Below are 24,456 nucleotides of genomic sequence, written 5' to 3' on the forward strand. Positions count from 1 at the left end.
TCTATTTTGACAGGGCTGATATATCATATATAAATATATTCGATTGTAGAGCAAATTATTGTATTATCAATAAACATTTATCCAACTTAAAAAATTATTATTTTGTTTTCAAAACACTGTGAATGTTAACTTTTGCTCGTTGTCCATAGGCAAACACTATATTTGCAAATAAACAGGCAGACATTCAGACGGAAAGTTTTTGCATGTATGGATGTGTGAGCTCATCATCACACTGACAAACTTTCAAAAGATTCATGACTTAATATTGTTGCAATGTTTACTTTTGCATAAAATATTTGCATAAATAGCATTTAATATAAATTTTTATGCAAAATTCTAAAAGAACATCAGCAACGGGCAGAAAATTGCACTATGTAGCTACAACATCGTAAGGAACCAATGTTGCTGTTGTTGTTGCTGTTGGGAGGAAGGGAATTTTAAGTCATTTAATAGATAAATGCTATAAATACTACAATTTAATTTGCATTATAAGCTTTTGGCATTTTGGATCACAAAGTATTCGATAGTGAGATATATCGGCCCACGTTTTGAATTAGCTTCCACTTAATGGTACCCTTAGTAGTATGGAGCAGGGTTTCAGAGTCGAGGTATTTTTGGATCGACTCCGACTCTAGACCAATTTTTTTCACGACATTGCACAGTGGATCCACACATTGGCCAAAAATAAAAAATGAATGTCAAAATTTTGGTACAACAGCTGGCAACTCTGACATGGACTTTTTTCAAAATATATTAGTTTTTGTTTTATTCGAACGCGATCTTCTTAAGAATAGCTTCAAAAGTCGGAACATTTGACTAATATTTTTTGTTGTGAGTACAAACTATATGTTATGTGCAAGTAAATATATTCAAAATATCGCGAAACTAATACGTATAGCAAAATATTATAGTGGATTTTGAAGGAGAAGGTAATAGCTTAATTTTCATTAAAAAATAGTGTTTTAGCGTGTTGTGGAATTCTAGTAAACTGCACATTTTCTTAGTGTACTTTGTAAGCCAATTCGATAACATACTTAAATTTGACCTAAGGTTTTAGTCATTATGCCCACCAGTGCCCACCTCGAGAATAATTTTCTAAAGTAGGTCATGGGTTTAAGATTATTCAGTATTAAACTCAGCTTCCATCTAGTGCCAGACTATAAATGGTGGGTCGCTGACTGAAGTTGCCCTAGAATAGGGTTTCTATGGATATATTAGCGTATAACTCGGGTATCTGACCACGTACATTAACGTAACTGGCATTAGAGGCAAGATGAAGAAATCTTCATCCAAATGTGTCCCACGTTGGCGGTACTTGCCTTCCAGGAAGAATGCTATAAGATCTATATCAAAAATTTTACCAATTTTCAGACAAACATTTTGTTTTTTTTTTTAATCCGCTAAATTGGTTGGACGTTATGTTGTTTTGGAGATTGTTTTGTTTCCCCAAGCCAATTTTTGCATCATAAGATAATCGGGAGCTTTGTTCATGTAATTTTGTATTAACAGCGTAAAAAAATTCTAACGGTTTACCCCCTCCAGAGGGGAAAGGGGGGAGAATGTTACGCTCGTGGTTTCTTAAAACACTCTTCGCAGCAGCACAAAGCTGTAACCGGCGCATTGGCTTGATTTTTACACTCTAAATATTTTTGGCCACTACAAGTGGATCCACTGTGCATTGGCTCCGGGTCGACTCCGAGGGTAAATTCCTATACCGTTAAAATTAATAAAATGTGGCCAAATTTTTAACTTTGTCGTATAATTGGGCCCACATAGGCTAATCTGTTGATTTTTCCTAACATATTATGTAAAAAGGGCACCCTTCGAATTTAATACTCAACAACAGAACATAAATATGAAGAAATATGCGTATCAATATGTATTCTGCTGAACCTTACATTGGAAAATAGCAACAAAATACAAGCTCAATAAAAACCCTTTGTCACGATTTCTTCGAAGGAAACCACGAACATTTTGTGGTAGATTTTTTTCTTCGTCTGAAAGACTTACTAACTTAATCTTCTTTCTGAATTTTTTGTTGAAAAATATTAAGAGTCTGTTTATGTATGTCCATAAGAAAATGATTGTGTAAGAAACGCCACCAAATTTGAGTGTGTTTTTATACCATCCACCATAGTATGGAGGGTATATTAAGTTTGTCATTCCGTTTGTAACACATCGAACTAATCATTTGCGACCCTATAAAGTATATATATTCTTGATCAGGATAAAATTCTAAGACGATCTAGCCATGTCCGTCTGTCCGTCTGTTGTAATCACTCTAGCGTCCGCAATAATTGAGATAGAGTGCTGAAAGTTTGCACGCGAGGGTCTTTTTTCCATAGGCAGGTCAAGTTCAAAGATGGGCTATATCGGTGCACTCTTTGGTATAGCCCCCATATAACGGTACCTCCGGATTTGAGGTATTCTGAGGTTCTTCGCCACATTTGCAAACCGAATAAGCTATAATTTGGCACTTAGGGTTCCTAGTGATCAACAAACTTATATCCCAAAGGATATGGCCATAGGTCCATGTTTTGGTATAGTCCCCATATAACGGTACCTCCCGATTTTCGGTATTTTGAGAATTTTTAACCGAACTACCTGCAATTTGACATTTTAGGTTCTCAGTGGTCATGAAACATCTCCACGAAATATCGTCAACATAGGTCCAAGTTTGGTATAGTCCCCATATAACGGTACCCCCCGATTTTCGGTATTTTGAGAATTTTAGCCACAATTTTTAACCGAACTATCTGCAATTTGACATTTTAGGTTCTCAGTGGTCATGAAACATCTCCACGAAACATCGTCAACATAGGTCCATGTTTTGGTATAGCCCCCATATATCGGTGCCTCCCGATTTTCGGTATTTAGAGAATTTTAGCTACAATTTTTAACCGAACTACCTGCAATTTGACATTTGAGGTTCTCAGTGGTCATGAAACATCTCCACCAAACATCGTCAATATAGGTCCATGTTTTGGTATGGCCCCCTTATAACCATACCTCCCGATTTTCGGTATTTTGAGCATTTAAGTTACAATTTTTAACCGAACTAGCTGTAATTTGACTTTTGAGGTTCTTAGTGGTCATGAAACATCTCCAAGAAACATCGTCAATATAGGTCCATGTTTTGGTATAGCCGCCATATATCGGTACCTCCCGATTTTTGGTATATTGAGAATTTTAGCTACAATTTTCTTCACTAAAATTCGTCCATTTTTGAGGGTCTACATTGTTTTGATGAAACTACCCTCAATTTGACTCTTGAAGTTCCCTGCAGCTATAAAACTTTTCCGCCAAAAAATGTAAAGATTGGTTGACTCTTTGATATAGCCCCGTAGGTGGTACCTTTCACCTAGCTGAACACATTTTTTAGATTAGATAACACTCTTGCAAAAACTTCATCACGCCATAACGCGGAAGTTCGACTCACGGCGCATCTGTCCTTCGGGGTTTTTAATATACTCACCCTTGTCGAAAAGTTGTTACACCTAAAATTGTGAAAGGACCCTAATTATTCCATTTTAATTAAGACTTTTTTATGGTGGAGGGTATAAAAAGTTCGGCACGGTCGAACTTAACGACTTTTTACTTGTCGTTAAACCCGGGAAGTTTTTGCGGATTCTGAAACTACAATGTTCATATGTAGATGAGAAAAGTCAGAAAACAAAAAAAAAAAAAAAATCGCGGAACGATTTTTAAATAAATCGCGATTCAAGTTGACATTTTTAGGTGCTTTTTAGGTTTTCACGATTTCGCTTGGAAACCGCAAGTCCTACCGAATTAGGACTAAAAAAATTTTGTAGTTATGAAAATTCTCTACAAGATTGGCTTTAATGATATCTTCGTAGTTGTTACCGTTATTGAGATATAGAAGTTCAAATTAGGACAATGGATTGACTGTATCGCCTCCTTATAATGTTGAGCACAGTGCACCTTCCGTCCGTCCGTCTGTGGTAATCACTCTAGCATCCACAAAAATGGAGATAGGACGCTGAAATTTTGGGAAAATGCGTCAAGTTCGATGATGGGCTATATCGGTCCACGTTTTAGTATAGCCCCCATATAACGGTACCCCCCGATTTACGGTATTTTGACGTTTTTAGCTACATTTTCAGACCGATTTAGCAATAATTTGACATTTAGGGTTTTTAAGTGTCAGTAAACTTATATAACAAAACTTGTGGACATAGGTCCACGTTTTGGTATAGCCCCCATATAACGGTACCCCCCGATTTACTGTATTTTGACGTGTTTAGCCAAATTTTCAGACCGATTTAGCTCTAATTTGACATCTAGGGCTCTTAAGCGTCACTAAACTTATATAACAAAAGTTGTGGACATAGGTCCACGTTTTGGTATATCCCCCATATAACGGTACCCCCCGATTTACGGTATTTTGACATTTTTAGCTACATTTTCAGACCGATTTATCTATAATTTGACATTTAGGGTTATTAAGCGTCAATAAACTTATATAACAAAAGTTGTGGTCATAGATCCACGTTTTGGAATATCCCCCTTTTAACGTTATCGCCCGATTTCAGGTATTTTGACGTTTAAATTCACATTTGTAGACCGAATTGGCTATAATTTGATAAAAAAAAAAAACTAAATTCGAAATAATTATGAACGTAGGTCCATGTTTTGGTATAGCCCCATATAACGGTACCTCGGTATAACGGATTTCAGTATCCCCATATAATGGATTTTCGGTATTTTGAGAATTTTACCTACAAGTTTTAACCGAATTATCTGTAATTTGAACATTTGACATTCTAAATTCTTAGTGGTCACCACACCTCTCCACCAAAAATTGTCAAGAAAGGTCGATGTATTGATAAAGCTCCCATATAAAAGTACCTCCCGATTTTCAGTAATTTTATGATTTTAACTACAATATTGAACCGAACTAGCAGTAATTTGACATTTGAAGTTCTTAGTGGTCACAACACCTCTCCATAAAAAATTGTCAACATAGGTCCATGTTCGGATATACATAGTTCCCATATAACGGTACCTCCCAATTTTCAGTAATTGGCAATTTTAGCTAAAATTTTTAACCGAACTAACTGTAATTTGACATTTGAAGGTTGTAGAGGTCACCACACATCTGCATCAACAATTTTCAACATAGCCCCAATATAACGATACTTCCCGATTTTTAGTAGTTTGAGGATTTTACCTAAAATGTTTAACCGAACGTAGGTCCATGTTTTGGTATAGCCACAAAACAAACCTCCCGATTTTCCGTACCTTAGCTTTATTTTTTGGACGAACTTTCTCTAATTTGAAATTTAAAAGCCAACAAAAATTGTTAATTTAAGTTCATATTTTCGTATAGCCCACATACCTCCGAACTAGCTGTTAATGTTCCCACGTTATGCACCGATTTACGGTATTTTGAGGATTCTAGCTACTATTTTTAACCGAATAAGGAGTTATTTGACATTAAAAGCTCCCATCAAAAGCTGTCAACATAGGTCCATGTTTTATTATAATCCCTATATAACGGTACCTCCCAATTTCTAGCCCACCAAAAATTGTTAAAATACATAATTAGATATAGGCACCATAAAAAGAGCCTACCGAATGAAACATTTTATGTACATTATCTGACATTTTAACGTACCCACTTAAAGTTGGGGACAGGAATGAAAACTAATTACTCCATTTTAGTTCAGAGTATTTTATGGTGGAGGGTATGAAAAGTTAGGCCCGGCCGAACTTAACGCTTTTTTACTTGTTATTTATTGTATTTATTTATTGAAACAGCTGACATTTTTTCGTTCTTTGGCTGAACTATAAAGAACGACTTCGAGTGATCTAGTTCAGTCGTTCCTTCAGGAGAGTAGTAGTAGTTCGTTCGCGAACTACACAACTCTAATTGACAATGTTTTAACGAAAAAATAAATTCATAATTCGTTTTCTAACTTCATTAAAAATAATTTCTTAATTATATTAAATTTCTGCTATTTTTAATATAATTACTATTATTTTTTGTTGAGTTTTACTAATGTTGTGAGCATTTGTGAGTATCGAAATTGTTTTTTATATGCAGTGGATAGTCTCTAATTTACGACTAAAAAGAGTCCACCTGGCCCCATCTGCCACCCGCTAAGTTATTCCTCTTATACCACGCCTGTAAAATCGTCAAAATTGCGAAAAATCTAGAGGTACGTTTATATGGGAGCTATACCTAAACATGGACCTATACCAGCGTTGTCAGTATTGGGGATTTTTCCCCAAAATGGGGAATTTTTATTTGAAATGGGGAAAAAAATTTCGACTTGGGGAATTGGGTAAATGTTGAGGAAATCTGAAAAATATTTGGGGATTTTTGGGGAATTTCATTTTTGGCTAGTTACTTCACATTATCGGATCTTTTTTAATTTCAGTACGTGAATATCAGTAGAGCTCGCGTGACGCACAAATAACATGCATCATATACTAACTGGTCGCAGCTGTAATAATTTATGACAGATTTGAAGTGTTACCATGCGGTTTGACGACTGACAGCGTACTAGAAGAGTGGGTTGAATTGAAATAACATTTTCCATCATTTCTACTGCTGAAGAGGACTTAACTGCAGAAATGGTTTCTGGATTGATGGGCAATGATGAAATTAAACTTTATTTAACATTCATGTATCCGATTATAAAAGAGATAAATATTCTTAGGCCTGTTATAATATCCTTTTTGTGGTTAAATGTCGGACAGATAACCCGTTTTTTATTCCTACAAGTTTGCTTTAATAATAAGTGTCCGATAAATTAAAATGAACTTTGTGTTCCTTTTAAAATTTAAAGTGCGCTCAAAAACAAGTAAAATTTTAGTAAATTTGATGTATACAGACTGTTTTCCTTAAAATGGAATGGAAGATGTAATCTCTGGTAATGCGAACTTTATTCCTTATTTTTCTTAAATTAAGGTTTAACAAAAAGGGATTTTAAAGAAAATACATAATAGTACGTTTATATCACTGTGTGTAATTTTTTGAGTCATGTTTTATTAACCATATTCTGACTTCACAGTGTGATAGAACACCAAAAATGAGAAGACACGTGTCTCGCCCTATCTCATCCCTATCTCATCAACTTTCGCGGTTATAGGCCTCCAAAGGTTTGAGGCTTTGATGTAAAAAGGGCCATTTAGTCAGGACTATATCTTCCAAACCGTAAGGAAATTTCAATTTATCTCAGAGGCAAAGTTGTAGCTCTTGTCTTAAAGAACAAAAATTGTGAACACATATAACCCATCAAACTTCATCTGCAAAGTCAAAATCGCCATGGTAAAATTTCTTTTAAAAATTTTCTCAAGTTTTGTTATACAGCTTTCAAACCGATCAAATTTGAAGCAAGCAACCAACTACAAAAATTTACCTTAGATGTCAATAAACATCTTTCTAGAATATACGAACTCTGTAGAAACGGATCTTAATGGTCAAAATAGCAAAGGCTTCTATAAACAACTTTCTGGAATATGCGAAATGTCTATGAACGGCTCTTAATTGTAAAAATAGCAAAAATCTTTTGAAAATATCCAATTTTTATACATTTTTCTCCGACTCTGGTCCAAAGATACGCAACCGCCCAAAAATTAGGGATACAGTCAACTACAAAAATTTACCTTAGATTTCAACAAACAAGTTTCTAGAACAAATGAAGATTCTAGGAACGATTCTTCAAGCTCAAAATTCGACTATTTTAGATCATTCTTTCCTGTTCAGGTCCGTAAATAACAAACCTTTCAAATTTCCTTGAGTTTTTAACAGTTTGTTATTTCCAAACCTGAGCAGGGGAATGTTAAAAAAAGTTAATTGTTCGTGAATTTCAGCCCTAAGAATCATTCCTAGAATCTTTATATGTTCTAAAAAGTTGTATATTGAAATCTTAGGTACATTTTTGTGGTTAACTGTATCTTTGGAACAGAGTCAGAGAAAAAAGTATAAAAATTGTATATTTTCAAAAGATTTTTGCTATTTTTACCATTAAGAACCGTTCATAGACATTTCGCATATTCCAGAAAGTTGTTTACTGAAGCCTTTGCTACACTATTGTGGTTGATTGTTTTCCTGAATTTTGAACGGTTTAATATCTATGGAGCAGAATCGTAGAAAAGAGGATAAAAATCCCAATTGTTTTGCTATTTTGACCATTAAGATCCGTTTCTACATAGTTCGTACATTCTAGAAAGATGTTTATTGAGATCTAAGGTACATTTTTGTAGTGGTTGCTTGCTTCAAATTTGATCGGTTTGAAAGCTGTATAACAAAACTTGAGAAAATTTTTAAAAGAAATTTTACCATGGCGATTTTGACTTTGCAGATGAAGTTTGATGGGTTATATGTGTTCACAATTTTTGTTCTTTAAGACAAGAGCTACAACTTTGCCTCTGAGATAAATTGAAATTTCCTTACGGTTTGGAAGATATAGTCCTGACTAAATGGCCCTTTTTACATCAAAGCCTCAAACCTTTGGAGGCCTATAACCGCGAAAATTGATGAGATAAGGAAAAACGGCGAGACACGTGTCTTCTCATTTTTGGTGTTCTATCACACTGTGGTGTCAGAATATGGTTAATAATTTTCGTGTTGCACAGTGTATGTAACCGGATTTAGCAAACCCTCTGGGTTTCAAATGTCAATTCCATTGCTTATATTTCAAATACAAAAGACCATAATATAAACATGGCCTAAGAACGGGCCTTAATTTAAGTTTTCAAACCGATGCACATTTCTAATATGCATTTTTCCCTGTGTACTCGAATATTGAAATCATTTGTATAAAAAATAAAGAAGATATTGAAAAAATACTGGAATTGATCGAAAACGACTCGGCATACGTACCATGAGGAGCCATGGATCTAGGCTTTAATTTTGATGCCTACAAATATGCAATTCACTGGGTCAACACAATTTTAGCTCTATACGAACCTTTTTAAAACCAGTTGTCAACACAAAAATCTCCACGGATGTTGACGAATCGCAATGGAGAAAATTATCATTCGTAATTTGAAGATGGTATTAAATATGCTTTCCGTTCCAGCAAGTAGTTCTTATGTAGAAAGAGTCTTCTATTTTGAACCATATTCAGAAATAAAATGCAGTAGGAGTTACTAGAATAAATAATCAATTTTCTAACAACTCCATTTATTGCAGAAATGTTGACTCACCTAAAAAATTTTACAACTCTTTCATTACACAAATTTATATAAATCAAATGAGACTAATGATTCTGAATCAGTTGAAAGTGATATAGAATACTTTACAAGTTTAATGATATGAATTTCAATAGTAAAATAAAACTACTTTTGGTTTTTTGTAATTACAGTCGAAATCGCTTATAACGTCATATCGCTTATAACGACGAAATCCGAAAGTCCCGAATTTCTGCCCTTTATATTCCACACAAATAAATATCGCTTATAACGTCATCGCTTATAACGTCATATCGGTTGTAACGTCGGTTTTTTGAGAAACATTTAAATTTTGCTATCGGTTATAACGTCGAACCATACAAAGAAAAAAATGTGTCTAAATATTTTGAAAATACTAAACATATGCACAACATGTTTGAAGGTGGGATTTGACAGCTAAATAACGACTCACATGTAGGCGGTCTCAAATCAATTAAGCTTGAATTTGTGCCACCCAATGACACATTTGGTTTACAACCCATGGACCGAGGTGTACTAAAAACATTAAAATCGCATTGCCGGAAACCGTTGGTGCCAGAGGCGTGTTTAGCTGTAGAAACTCTTCAAAACTGTATTTACTCAGAAGTTGTTATAAGCAAAAAACATGTTTTGGAAACTCTTTCAAAACTCAGATCTGTGTTAAATTTAAAACTTATGTTGGAATTCAAAAGCCCAAGCTAAAATAATTTTATATAGAACAATATCCTATATTAACGTAAAATATCTGCTGAAGAATTAATTTAATATTGTTATTCCTATTATTTTGTTTTTAAGGCATTTGAATTGAAGTTTATATTTACTTAATAAAACAACGCATCTATACCCAAAATCACTTTACATAATTTAAGTTCACCTCTTTTTATAAATATTGTTTATAACGACTATCGCTTATAGCGTCCGATTTCGGTCGGTCCCTTGACCGACGCTATAAGCGATTTCGACTGTATTTGTTAAAAAAATTTTGGGGATTTTTTTGAGGAAATTCAATGAAATCTGGGGAATTTTGGGGAAAAGTTTTGGACAAGTTGGGGAAAAGAGACTAAAAAATACTGGCAACGCTGCCCACCTCCCTCACAATACAAACTGACCATTAAAATGGAAATTTCTTATGTAAGTGTCAAATAGCCACTCTTCTTTGAACTAGCTAATGTTTATCGAAATTGCATTGACATGGTTTTTTAACAAAAAGTGTTTTCTCTAGATTAGTTTGTACCGTAACACCCGCCTTCTGTCAACTAATCACAATTTTAAAAAAAAAAAAAAAAACAGGATACTTCAGGACATTGTACAATGACATATCGAAAACTATAAAAGCAAAAAGAGCATTTGCAAAAACATACGCCTACTTGTACGACAGTAACAATGTATACCGGATAATGTTGATTTTGTGAAGGCTACTGCAGAGAAGATACACATAGAACAATTAAACAGCAACAATGTCCTATAAGGATTACTATTTTATTGTCACTGAAGACGATTAATGGGCTGTGTATTGAGCTTCAGTTTTTTACATCGGCTTTTTCTCGTTATAAACTATTTTTTGGTCGACATCCCCTTTCCCTTTTTCCTCCTTTTTGTAGCGAATTCAGCATGTGCTCAATGTACACGGAAAGTATAACATGAACGGCTACAAGAACAACAACAAAAGTTTCAATTCTTTCCTTCTCATCTCTTGTGAAAATACAATCAGACATTTACATGTTGAAAATAAGTGTTCATTGTTGCTGCTGTTTGTGTACATGTGCGCCTTTTCTCTTTCTTGGCCCCATGTACTTTTCATTTCTATGTTACATGACATGAAAATGTATTTTGAAAATTAAATGTTTTAAGAAAAATATTGACTCCCGAACATAGACTTTAAGTATGAAAAGCGAGACATGTTTTGGGCGTAACGACAAAAGCAAATTAAAACATGATTTATGTTTATAGAAATAGACAATGTTTTTTAAGATTTTGTTTTAAGAAAATATGAATTTATCTTAAATTGCTAAGTGATGAGTGAATGACTGATATTCTTACAAAGGTGGGTGCTAACTGAAACACTGTCAGTAGAGGGGTAATGCCGGTTCTGGATCAGTAATTTGATACCTTTTTACCTCCTGTCTGTGTGTGTGTGTGTGTGTGAGAGAGAGAGTGTGTGTGTGTGTGAGAGAGAGAGAGAGAGGGAGAGAGAGAGTGTGTGTGTGTGTGTGTGTGTGAGAGAGAGTATTTGGAGAGCGAGGGTTAAATTTAACTGCACAGTGGGTTAAAACAACAAAAAATTACAAGAAATATGATAGACTAAGCCACCTATATGAACGGACGGGGGGAGAGAGCTCGAGAATTTGAGAGAGATCCACATTTTTTCGATAATATAATCAAGAATACATACATACATATGTAAGCGTTTAAATATAAGCGAGGCAAAATATGAAACAATGTTGCATATTTTACCTCCTGTATGTGTGAAGCAAAATATGAAACAATGTTGCATATTTTACCTCCTGTATGTGTGAAGCAAAATATGAAACAATGTTGCATATTTTACCTCCTGTTTGTGTGAAGCAAAATATGAAACAATGTTGCATATTTTACCTCCTGTGTGTAGGAGTAAGCTATATTTTACCTCCTGTATATGTGCTGTAGAGAGCGAGACCGAGATTTGAGGAGAGAACCACATTTAACCAGACCAGAGCGAGAAGTTGAGAGAGAACCACACTTAACCTGTATATATATAACCAATATAACCAAGAATACATACATATGTAAGCATTAAAATATAAGCGAGGCAAAATATGAAACAATGTTGCATATTTTACCTCCTGTATGTGTGAAGCAAAATATGAAACAATGTTGCATATTTTACCTCCTGTATATGTGTGGGAGGGAGCCAGACCGAGAAGTTGAGAGAGAACCACATTTGATCGCTAATGTAAACAAAATACATTTCAATATATGTCTGTCCGTAAGCATGCCGAATCATGATCGTAATCAAAGTGGATTTTTCCGTCCGTCCGCCAGTCTCTCTGTGAGCATGTTCATTCATGTTCATAACTTAACATATGTATGCCCAATTAATTTCACAATATTGTGAAATTATTGATGGTGGTTGACAAATTTCGTATAAAAAGCAAAAATTCGAAAATAAGATTCACAGTATAAAAGTTAAAGTACAAGTGAAGACATGGCGAGCGGAGATTTAATTACTTTCTTCAATTCCTTCAACATCAAATCAATAATTCCTTTGAAGGATATGGAGGACAACAAGGATTACATCATCACCGGAGCATTCAAGAGCAAAACAAAATATGGGGAGAGAATTGTATTGAGGATAAATGACTCTATTCTTTACTTGCCAACAAGATTTCTTTCACTAGGAGACGAACATGTGAAACAATTAGCTGGTGGAGGATATGCTATCACAAAATCTACCCTGAAAGATTCCAGCGGAGCAGATGTATATAAATTAGAGTTAAAACAATTGGAAATTCCAACATTTTATTATCCACCGTATTAAACAAAAATAAAGAATTTTTATAAAATTTAAAGTTTCTGTGGCTTCTTATTTAAATTTGGGGGGATAGAGGTTTCAGTATGAAAATAGTACTTTAGTTAGAAAGATGTCTGCGCTTAATAGGGAAGACGAGCGTTTAAAAACCTTCAATGGTTGGCCATTACCGTATCCAGATACAAAGACGATGGCTGCAGTTGGATTTTATTATATTGGTATAGGAGATTTGACCAGATGTTATTTTTGTGAATTATTTATCCATCAATGGGAAGAAGCTGACTGTCCTGTTGCAGAGCATTTACGAATGTCATACAGCTGCCCGCTAATGAGAAGACTTTATACAAACAATATTCCCATCAATCAAGATATTTTAGATGATATCCTCCCTGAAATTGGTCTAGATGTTTGCGGCACCAGAGAGTTTTAAACAATATTAGTATTATTGTTCACATTCATTGCTTGCACTTCTATGAATAAAATTTGAGAAAAATTAAAACACTCAGATCTTTGTTGTTTTATTTATAATCTTTATTTTATGTTTTGGTTTTTACAATCCATCTTGTATTATATCACGAATATAATACCATTTCTGTTCAATGAAAACAAATATCTTAAATACATTATTAACAGCACATTTATACTTAGAATCTATATGTATTGGACAGTTGGTGAAATAATCTTGACGAGTTCTAAGATTCATATTACTTTCTAAATTAACAATATTAGTTTGAAGATAGTTTTCCAAAAAGCATTTCTTTTCTTTCCCATTTACAAAAACGTATTGATAGTTGTTTAATGGTGAGAGAACATCCTCGATATCATTGTAGCAGATTTCTCCATCGGTCCAGTCTAATCCATTCACATATGCTTTGGTGTAGTTGATTGTTCTGAGTGCTTCTCCATCAAGCTCCTTTGCACTATAAGGTGGTCGAAACAAAAAATGATTCGGAATAACAGAAGTTCCACACATAAATGAGAGCTCCTTCATGAAAATGGTTTTATCATTTCCATAACAATATTGAAAGTCGGCAAATGCGACATCCGATCTTTGGATTAGGTACGACATCTTGGATAAGTTGTATTAGACTGTAGTGAGTAATTTTGTTGTTGGTGTATTTTATTTATAACATCTTGCTCATTTGCAACAAAAATTTTAAGCAAAGATGACCACAGTTGTATGTATTGAAACGTTGATCTCGTTTATAATTATATGTTGTAGCTGATCCCAAGTAACGTAAAATTTCAGCTGGAGGTTGAAGATTGCCAAAACTATCGTAATAGTCGATGATATTATTATTCTTATAATATGCCACCCAATGTGTGCCAGGCCCACTGTCAATATCCAAATTTACGACACCACATTCGATTCGATAAGGCTTTTTAGGTAGTTTATCTCGCATATAAACACCTCTAAAGTGAGGTATGTATTTCTTTCCAAAGGTATTTATATGTGTATCGGCAAGTGGACCTTTGGGTAGCTGTTTTATTAGTTTTTTGGCGTTTCATTTTCATCAACATAAATTCCATAGCCTTTTTTGTATGGTTTGAGATAGAGACCTTTACCCATAGCTATAGCTTCTATGGTTTTGTTGTGTCTGGTCTGCTCTTGCAACTCTTCTTTGGCTTTTTTAGCATTCAAAACTGCATTGGTTATCGCTGAACTGCCCGAAGCTAATGCACCCAACGCTCCCAACCCAGTTAGAATAGGTATGAGAGGAAGAAATCCTCCCCTTTTGGGTACCCTTATTACTCTTGGTATAACCACCTTTGACTTTTTTCCTCGGAATGTCTTTTGTATTTCTTTCCTTGCTATTTTGATGGCAGCATTAATATCAGTTGGTTTAACGCTTTTAAGGGAATCTGTTGCATTCTTTATAGCATTTTTAAAAATTTGTTGTCCTATCAATTGTTTGGGTTTCTTATTACCCATCCCCATTCCAAGCTTTGTCTTTGCCTTCATTATATTAGTTACAAGATATGCGTTTATTTTTTCTCCAATGCTACTATCCTTTGATTTTACTCGTTCCCAAGCTCGTTCAGTTAGTTCACGATCAGCAATATGACGTTGTTCAATATCTTTGTTCTGGGAATAAGCAATATCGTGTTTTCTACAAGCAGCATCCAGTGGATTAACACCTTGATCTCCTCTTTGTATACGTTTTCTTAGCTTTGTACCTGGGCCACAAAATTGATAACCTGGTAGATGAAGTTCGACTGGAAGAGAGTTTATCAACTTATTTACAAGTCCTCCTCCTTTAACGGCTTTCTTTCTAATAAATCGATTTGCGTTGTAAACAATCATTTTATACTTTTTTTTTACAGGTTCTAAACAAAAGATATATGTAAATTGATTATATATTATAAATAGTCATGTGTTCTTATACTAATCATTAGTTGTAAACATGAGATTAGTTGAGCAACAAGCTAAAATTACAGTACGAAATGGGGACTTTATACAAAAGAAAACCCCTCGACATAGTACTTTGTTACCCAATACTATACGAGCATTAATAGTGGGTCCATCAAACTGTGGAAAGACGAATGTTATGCTTAGTTTGATTGAAAGCCCAAATGGATTAAAATTTGAAAATGTTTACATTTATTCAAAATCGCTATATCAACCGACATATGAGTACCTAAAGAAACTGATTTCCTCTGTAAAAGGGATGGGATTGTTTACATTCACCAATAATGATGATGTTATACAACCAGATGAAATAAAACCAAACTCAATCATGATTTTTGACGATGTAGCGTGTGATAAACAGAACAATATTAAAAACTACTTTAGTATGGGACGACATAAGAATGTTGACTCATTTTACTTATGTCAAACATACACCCGTATCCCAAAGCATTTGTTGCGTGATAATGCCAATATGATAATCATGTTTAAACAAGACGATCTGAATTTAAAACACATATACAACGATCATGTTGGATGTGACATGAGTTTTGATATCTTCAAAGACATGTGTCATGAATGCTGGAAAGAAAAGTATGGATTTCTGACGATTTCTAAAGATGATGAAATTCACTCTGGGAGATATCGGAAAGGCTTTCATACATTTATTCAACCATAATATTATTTAAAAGATGTTATATAGTATATTTACATTAGTACACCTGCAACCATGGAGGAAGCAATGTTGAAACGACTTGTAAAGTCCAAAAATGTTTTGAAAAGAAAATTTCAAAGCATTAAAATGGGCGAAGATGCTAAAACTACTGAATTGACAAACACTTTTAAACCATTAACAGAACCCATAAACAAACTACTAAAGCTTTCAACTGAGAATGCAACCAAAATGATTGCACCCAAGAAGGAGAATATGGATTCATTTAGAGAATCTTTTGTAGCGAGTACACCCTTTAAAAAATATAAAGCGGAGATTAAGCTTGAGCCAAGTATATTGGAGGGGAAAGAGGATAAAGGAGATTATTCACAAAATGATGATACTTACAACACCTCAAAAGATGACACATTTTATTCAGAAAATGAGGATGATGAAGACGATCTTATTAGTCTAACACTCTTGAAGAAAAATAAAAAACTAGATACAGTATATGGACCGCATAAAGATGAAAATGGTGAATGGATGTTTGGAGATAAACCACTGAAAATCAGCGATGAAAAGATTACGATTGGAAATAAAAATTGGGCATTTACACCAGGACTATTTGAACTCTTATTTTATCAAAACCCCAAAAAATATGATCCTACAGAACTCGACATATATAAAACAATCTTGTTGGACTCAAATGCATTTAAAATAAACTATGACCCTAATGGTAGAATCAAGGGGAACAAAGGACAAAAATATAAGCGGATAATTAAAAAGTTAATGGGGGATACTCACAGTGGCAAAGGCTTAATGACACTAAGTCCAAGTAAACCCAACTATATATACTGGGACGATCCTAACGAGTTGGTAGAACGATTAAAGCTGTTGATGGCATCACAACAAGCCGGAAACAATAATCATACTAATGAGATTGTTTCGATTATCGAAGAACTGCGAGAAGGCAACATAATCTATTAAGTAAACTTTAAAGGAAACAATCAACCTATGACTGTTGACAAGTTTGGTCATCATTATAATCCAAAAACCCACTCAATAGAAGTAAGAGAAAATGTTTCGAGAATACTGGGAATTAATATTGACGAAGATAACAACCTTGACGTGCAAAATAAAAAAATTAGGAACGTTGCACCCCCAACAGAAGGAACGGATGCGGTCAACCAAGCATACATACATTCACAAATCAAGCACATACAAGAAGTATTAAACCAAAATATCATTCAGGAGTGTACTCAACTAAGAGAAGAAATATCCCATCTCAAACAATCACATAAGGAAATTTTTAAAGTCTTATCTCAACCTCCATTCAACTCAATTGCTCTAATATATCCCCCAAAACTTGAATAATGGAAAAGCGAGGATTGGTAAACGAACTCCACTCTCAAGCACGAAGAAATTTTAAAAGACGTAGGGTTATTACAAAGGGGATCGATGACCTTTGGCAAGCTGATTTAGTTGAAATGGGCAACTATTCCAAAACAAACAGGGGATACAGATTTATGCTTACTGTTATCGACACCTTTTCGAAATTTGCCTGGTGCGAAGCACTTAAAACAAAAACAGCAACAGAAGTATATAGAGCATTTGAAAAAATTTTGAAAGATGGAAGAATTCCAAAGAATTTGCAAACCGATGATGGAAAAGAATTTTTCAACAAGGAATTTAAAAAATTAATGCAGAAACATTCAATAAACCACTACTCTACATACAGTGTCTTGAAAGCCTCAATTGTTGAACGCTTCAATAGAACTCTAAAAGGTATGATGTGGAAGGAGTTTAGCTACAATGGAAATTATCAATGGATTGATATTTATAGAGGCCTGGTTGATCAATACAACAAAACTCGTCATCGAACAATAAAAATGGCACCTATTCAAGTAAACTCATCGAATGAGCAGATGTTGTTAAAAACTGTATATAACCACATAAAAATCTTTAAGAGGCAAAATCTTCGTGCTGGTGATCATGTACGGATCAGCAAATATAAACATCAATTTGAAAAGGGGTATACACCAAATTGGACTACAGAAATATTCAAAATAAGAGGAATACGATTAACCAACCCTGCTACTTATTTACTAGAAGACTACGAAGGAAATCCCATACATGGATGTTTCTATAAAGAAGAACTTTTACCCACAAAATATCCCAACACATACTTAGTAGAAAAAATATTAAAAACAAAGGGTGATAAAGTCTTTGTTAAATGGCTGGGATTTTCAAACAAGCATAATTCCTGGATAGATAAGACAAATGTATTGTAAACTTAACACATTTAAATAATTTTAATAAAATAAATAAAACCCTTATATAAACATATGTATATTTGATGTTTTACTTATTACTAGAAAGAATCTTACAATGTCAACAACGTTTACTTTGACGGGTAAATCATCAATTTTACACTCAAACTATTCACCTCCTATTGAATTGGGAGAGGGTAGTTATGAGTGTTGTTTAATAGATTTTCAATCCTACAATTCCATTCCAAATGTTGATAATGATAACAATCTCTTCCATATCGGAGACAAAATTATAAAGATACCCATAGGATCATATGAACTACAAGACATTGCTCACTACTTGGAGACACAGTATAGAGCAATCCACATTAACAGATCTATTGAGATTAAAGCCAACAATAATACGCTACAGATAGAGATCTTATCCTCTCATGATCCCATATACTTTGATAAAGAAAAATCCATTGCAAAACTCTTTGGTTTCACCGGAAAAGTTTTGGAACCTGGCAAAAAGCACATTTCAAACCTTCCAGTTAACATTTTAAAGGTCAATGCCATACAAATACATTGCAATATTGTTACCGGCTCATTCATGAATGGGTCGCCTGCTCATATTCTGCACGAATTCGCTCTTGACGTCCCTCCAGGCTATAAATTGGCAGAGAGACCGATGAATCTCATTTATTTGCCGGTGAACGTCAAAGAAATAAGTCATCTGGAGATACTCATATTAGATCAAGAAGGCCGCTTGATAAACTTTAGAGGAGAAGAAATTACGCTACGAATTCATATAAGACCCAGTCAGCCATGATTATTTACAATAAATACACCCATAAACAAACACCAAAACACATTCATCATCAAGGAGCCAAACCGTCAAGACCTCCTCTCAGCAAGGAAAATAAAGAATTTTTAAAGCTTATAAAATTAAAAGTCAAACCAAATGTCTGAAATACTCGATATTAATGAGCGCCCACTCTCTGACGAGAATATTGTGAAGAGAGACTACCATAGCTATGTTCCATATATTCAATCATTTAAAAATAACGATGAAATTCGTATAAGTATACAAAATCAAGATCTTTACATACTACCATCGGAGAGCTATCTATACATTGAAGGAAATTTGAAAAACTCAAAGGGGGGTGTTTCGCAGAATGCTAAACTAAGGAATAACTGTGTGGGTTACATGTTTGATGAAATTCGCTATGAACTAAATGGAATTGAAATTGATCGTACTCGTTATCTGGGTACCACAACAAAAGTTAAAAATTGGATTTCTCTAAGTGAATCCGAAAGCAAGGTTATGAGTAATGCAGGATGGGCTCCAGATGGTGACGTTAATACAAGCTCATTCAATTTTTGTGTTCCCTTGAATCGTCTACTGGGCTTTGCAGAGGACTTTAATAAAGTAATTTGCAACAGTAAACATGACCTGATTCTCTTGAGAAGCGCCAACGATAAAAATGTATGTTATTCAACTACTGAAAACGAAGAAATTCAACTCACCATTACAAACATTGTTTGGAAAGTACAACACATTCATTTGTCAGACTATAGAAAAATCAATTTCTTGAAAACAATCAAGGATGGAAAAACTTTACCGATAGCTTTCCGCAGCTGGGATTGCTACTTTAATCCAACTTTTGCTGGTGGAAGACAACACAGCTGGAGTGTTAAATTGTCTGCCAATCATGAAAGACCTCGATACGTTGCTTTGATATTTGAAAGAGACAACAAGCTACAACACTGTGAACTTCAAAACATTAAAGTTCACTTGAACTCTGAAACTTATCCATATGATGATTTGAATCTAAAGTTTGGAGAAAATCGTTATGCAGTACTCTATGACATGTATGCCAAGTTTCAACAATCGTATTATATGAGGGAACCACAACCACTTCTCACATATGCAAGTTTTAAAGACAACCCAATTGCTGTTATTGATATCAGTAATCAAAACGAAACTGTGAAGAATGGACCCATCGATTTAAAAATTCAATTTGAAACCAATACACCAATTCCTCAAAATACCTCAGCATATTGCTTAATTATCCATGATCGTCTGGTGGAGTATGTTCCATTGACTGGAATCGTTCGAAAAATAGTATAAGTTCTTTGCATACTTACCATTATATCATGTAAACTCAATAATGAAATAAAACACATTGTTTTGTAATTTCAATTATAAAAAGTATTGTTTTATTTTTTCAAAAAACGTTATAAATGTATGTAGTTTGTAATAGTACATAGATAATTAGTAAAAATAATGGTTTTTATGTGTAAAGTTAGTATTATTATTAATAATATATTGTTATTTAGTAAAACATTGATAAAAAAGATTAGTACAAATACCATGTGTAATTTCTAAAAAGTAACATGAAAATAATGCTGAAATTTTAATGATAATATGTTTAAATACTAGCAGTAAGGCAATTACTAACCAATATTTATACATTAGATTTTAATCCTTAATTTATTTTATTCCTTAATTTAATATATTTACATTTTAATCAATGTCCATTGGGACAGGTGAATCTAAATTATCCGTGTTTAAATCCTCATTTATATTGTTTAGTTTATAGTGGCCCCAAGCATATGTACTTATACCATCTTCTCTTATAAAACGTTTGTCGTCTTGATGGCTTAGAGATATTTTTGTAATTTTGTCTGTGGTTATAGTATGCTGTCTTGACCTAAATGTATACATTGTGTCATACAAAACCTTTTTATCATATAAGCATTCTCTATATGTATCTATTGTATATTTTTTTATTACGGATTTTTTAACACCCTTAGATTTCTTCACATCGTCGCTATCAACTACTTTGATAGCATAGACTTTAGGACGAAGACCTACAAACTCAATCATGGTTTTTCCGTTATTTTCATCCTTCATCATACCCAATTTCTTTTTATTAATGAGAGGAATACCATACTTATTGTTGGGTGAGAAGTCTGATGTGTCAAACCTTTCCTCTATTTCTTTCAAAGTCAATACCCTATATAGATTAAGTCCTTTAAATGTTATGATGAAAGAGTCCGTGTCCATATAATTTAAAATAAAGGCGTCGCCAAATTTTGCTTTCAGAAAGTCATAAAGGAAAGCATACATTAACAGCTTTGATATTTCTAGCACGCAAAAGCCTAAATATAATGGTTTATCATATTTTACTTTTACGTTTTGCATCTGGATAGCTACCATATTTTCAGAAAATATAGAAAGACTATGGAAATTGGGTTTAGCAATTAGCTTGCTAGCTACATTTCTTTTCTTCTTGTTATTCTTGTCCTCCCACTCTGTTACAATTTTAACAGTTTTCCTCTTGTCTATATTTTCCATAGTCTTACCGTATACCGAGTTATTCAGCAATTTGAAAAAATCTTTTTCAAATGCATTTTTAGCATTTTCTCGATGCATATTATTCTTTAATATATAGGGAGCTAACCAGGCACGTTGTGTAAATGACAAAACTCTATGTACTTTCTTAAGAATCAGTCCATGTTGCAAACATTGTTTTAAAGCAGAATAATGAATTGTGTACGATTTTTTGTCTGTCAAGTCCGCAATTAACTTTTTAGTTTTAGACCCCCCAACACATTTGTTTTCTGGACAAAAGGGTAAGTCATTATGTTTGTCATGAAGATGCTGAGGGTAATCGAGATCAACCTCTAATATGTAGCCAGTTATATTATCATCTGGAATTAATTGTATCACATTAGGATCATTAAATATTTCCAAGTCCTCTTCCCACTTGAAATTTTTTTCTGGGAGAGGTTTTGTCATGGCTGTTCCATATAAATTATTAACGTCCAAATAATATATGTTTACTTCTGGCTTGCTTTTATCATAATTGGGGACATCTTCATTATTGGCTACGGAATGTCTATTGGAGCACTGGGTTAGTCCACCTCTAATAGCATTTTTACAGAAATTGTACATATTTATATCTGTAAAAAGCTCAAGCTCAACCTTGGTGCAGAGAAGCATTGCATCCCAAGATAGAGATGGAGCTGTGAAATATTGACAAGGATCTAATTTGTGAATATTCATACAGACATCTCGAAAATTTTCAAAGACGTCTGTTAGTAAGAGGACATCTGTTTTCAGGTACAACTCCATATAATCTTGCAAAGTCTGACAACGAAAATGTGACCAAACTTGTTTTGCATGGTTATAGTCCTCTACTGAACATTCAGAATCTGTCATTTTATTGTAAAATTCTTCTATGGGTGGTAGTTGGGTATCTTTTAGTTTTTCAAATGATGAAAGATAATCATAAGGAAAAACACCTTTCCTTGTCAAGAGCGTAAAATCTTTCTCCTTAGGGAAATATGATTTCACCGCATGAAAATCGTCTTTAGGCAAATTCTTCGCCAATTTGTCTAAACTTGTAGGCATGAATCTAAAACTGTCCAGGAAACGTAGTTCAAGTCTGTTTTGTCTCTTCTTTTTCTTCTTGTCTTTTTCACATTGTCTTTCCTCCCCTACATCTTCCTCTGAATCCTCTCCCTCATCACTCCATTCTTCTTCATCCTCTTCTCCTACAACAACACTACTATTGGAGCTAGTAGTGTTATTCGACTCATCATCTTTCATATTAATGAAATAAGACATGGATATATAAAGTTCCTTATTTTGAGGAATTACTTTTATATCTCCACCAAAATTAGATAATTCTTTAATAAAAAGGTGACAGTCATATGATGAGAAGTTATGGAAAAAAATTGGGATGAATTTAGGTATTTGATACTGCAGATTACAACGATTATGTGCAGGCCCGCGATATTTACCAGTTAGGTGGCAATGATCACGAACTCTATCACCACCTAACGGTTCATCGCATATGTGGCATCTGACACTTGTTTTAAAGTGTAATTCTTCTTCGGGTGTTAATGTAATCATTGGTTTAACTTTTGACAAATAGTTATTATAAAAAAACTTGCAATCATTAATTAAATTTTCTAAGAAAACTTTAGGCGCATCGGGGCCAGTATAAGTAAAGAACTTATCTAAACTAGAGTCAAAACTACATTTTATATTATAACTAAAAGCACATGGTACGTGCTCTTTTACTTGCTCTGTTTTTCCGATGTTATTGGGTTCCTGCTCCTTATGTTTCAATACGCTCTCAGCATCAGCATATATACTAATGCCCACCCTCAGCATCTTTTTGTAGTTTACAAATTTGAGTATCGCGTCCTTCTTTGTCTTGGGCATGCTGCAAACTACACCTCCACATTGCTTTTTGTGAATATCGAGGTCCTTCTCCTTATGAAAATGTTGGGCGCAGCCGTTGCAGATATACACTGCGTGTTCATGAGCACTTAGTTGTGACGATAAAAGTCTGAAATTAACAGAAATATACAATTAATTAGTCAATGATTTGAGTATTATTAAATGTTGATATATTACCGTGACATGTTCTTAATCCATATGTAATGGAATTTATCCCCATCGTTGAGTAAAATCAGGTTAATATGATGTCTTTTTTCCTCCTTTGTAAGGTAGTATGGACCTTCAATGGAATATCGCTCATATCCGTAAACATTTATGCTGATTTCGGGGTTGGCTTTTTCAAATTGTTTTACATCCTTTAGAGCCAATGGAAAACTTAAACCCATAAAGTTTAATGTTATTCCTGAATCGAGACGGATGACATCCTGCTTGACATCGACTTTATATGTAGATGGTCTATCGACATTCATTGTTCTCGGGAAACTTAGTGCCGCTACCATACACCATTTAAAGCAATATTCATCTTTATTTTGAATGTTTATGCATGCATGTTTTGTTCTCAATGTTGTTGGTGTTGGGATGAATTGTGACCCACGAGTTAAATTGACTTTGTTAATATTGATGTCAATTTTTAAAAGTTTTTCCAAGGCCCAACCAGAACCTCTTTCTTGAAACTCGTCTGATTTGTCGACAAGTTCATTCTCTTGGTTGGTAAAGATTTCATCTAGATCATCACCTAGGGACAGGATTACAGTCTTTGATATGTGATTAAACACTTGTTCTGTTGCTGTCGACTCTGTAGATTTTGACTGATTCTCTTTTACAGCGGTGGGCTTCACATATTGTCCCTGCAGCTCCATATTGACTTTGATACAATTTTTTTCAATCAACTCAAATTTTAAACATTTTATTATTGAGTCTTTAGCGTCTCTTAGAAAATCACGGGGTAATATTATGTCTTTAGTGTTTTCAATTTCATAACAAGTAATGTTCTGATTGAATGCACTTTTTATAATTTTTATATTTTTTTCCAAATTTTTTCTAACAACACTGCGATGATTCTCACTTCGAATATGAGATATCATATTCTTCACTGTAACGTTGCACTCTTCACATAGCTTATCGGCCCGATTAATTTTGTCTATTTTAGGTGCATTCATCTGCGATACATTTGGTTGTTCTTGTTGTTTTGGTTTC

At 34.0% G+C, this 24,456-nt stretch overlaps 1 protein-coding gene across 1 annotated transcript; it reads right to left on the reverse strand.

Annotated features, from left to right (window-relative positions):
* Nucleotides 1-378: 378 nt before the first annotated feature.
* On the reverse strand, nt 379-23,861 carry LOC141386683 (uncharacterized). The gene is made up of 3 exons (XM_073955603.1): nt 23,437-23,861; nt 23,098-23,368; nt 379-417 (listed from the first exon to the last, which is right to left on the reverse strand). Exons 1-3 carry the CDS (start codon nt 23,757-23,759, stop codon nt 379-381), a joined length of 633 nt encoding a protein of 210 aa, XP_073811704.1. The 5' UTR covers nt 23,760-23,861.
* Between the last annotated feature and the right edge of the window lie 595 nt (nt 23,862-24,456).

This window comes from Musca autumnalis, unplaced genomic scaffold (assembly GCF_047663935.1).
Source record: "Musca autumnalis isolate F117 unplaced genomic scaffold, ASM4766393v1 scaffold_5, whole genome shotgun sequence".
Classification (NCBI taxonomy): Eukaryota; Metazoa; Arthropoda; class Insecta; order Diptera; family Muscidae; genus Musca; species Musca autumnalis.

What these genes read in the sequence shown, in the direction of transcription:
- LOC141386683 (XM_073955603.1), bottom strand. Translation starts at nt 23,759, where the DNA reads ATGGTAGCGGCACTAAGTTTCCCGAGAACAATGAATGTCGATAGACCA. An exon ending in TGGATTAAGAACATGTCACG is followed by an intron (nt 23,369 to 23,436) that starts GTAATATATCAA and finishes TGTTAATTTCAG; the next exon opens with ACTTTTATCGTCACAACTAA. An exon ending in ACATCGGAAAAACAGAGCAA is followed by an intron (nt 418 to 23,097) that starts GTAAAAGAGCAC and finishes TCCTCCCAACAG; the next exon opens with CAACAACAACAGCAACATTG.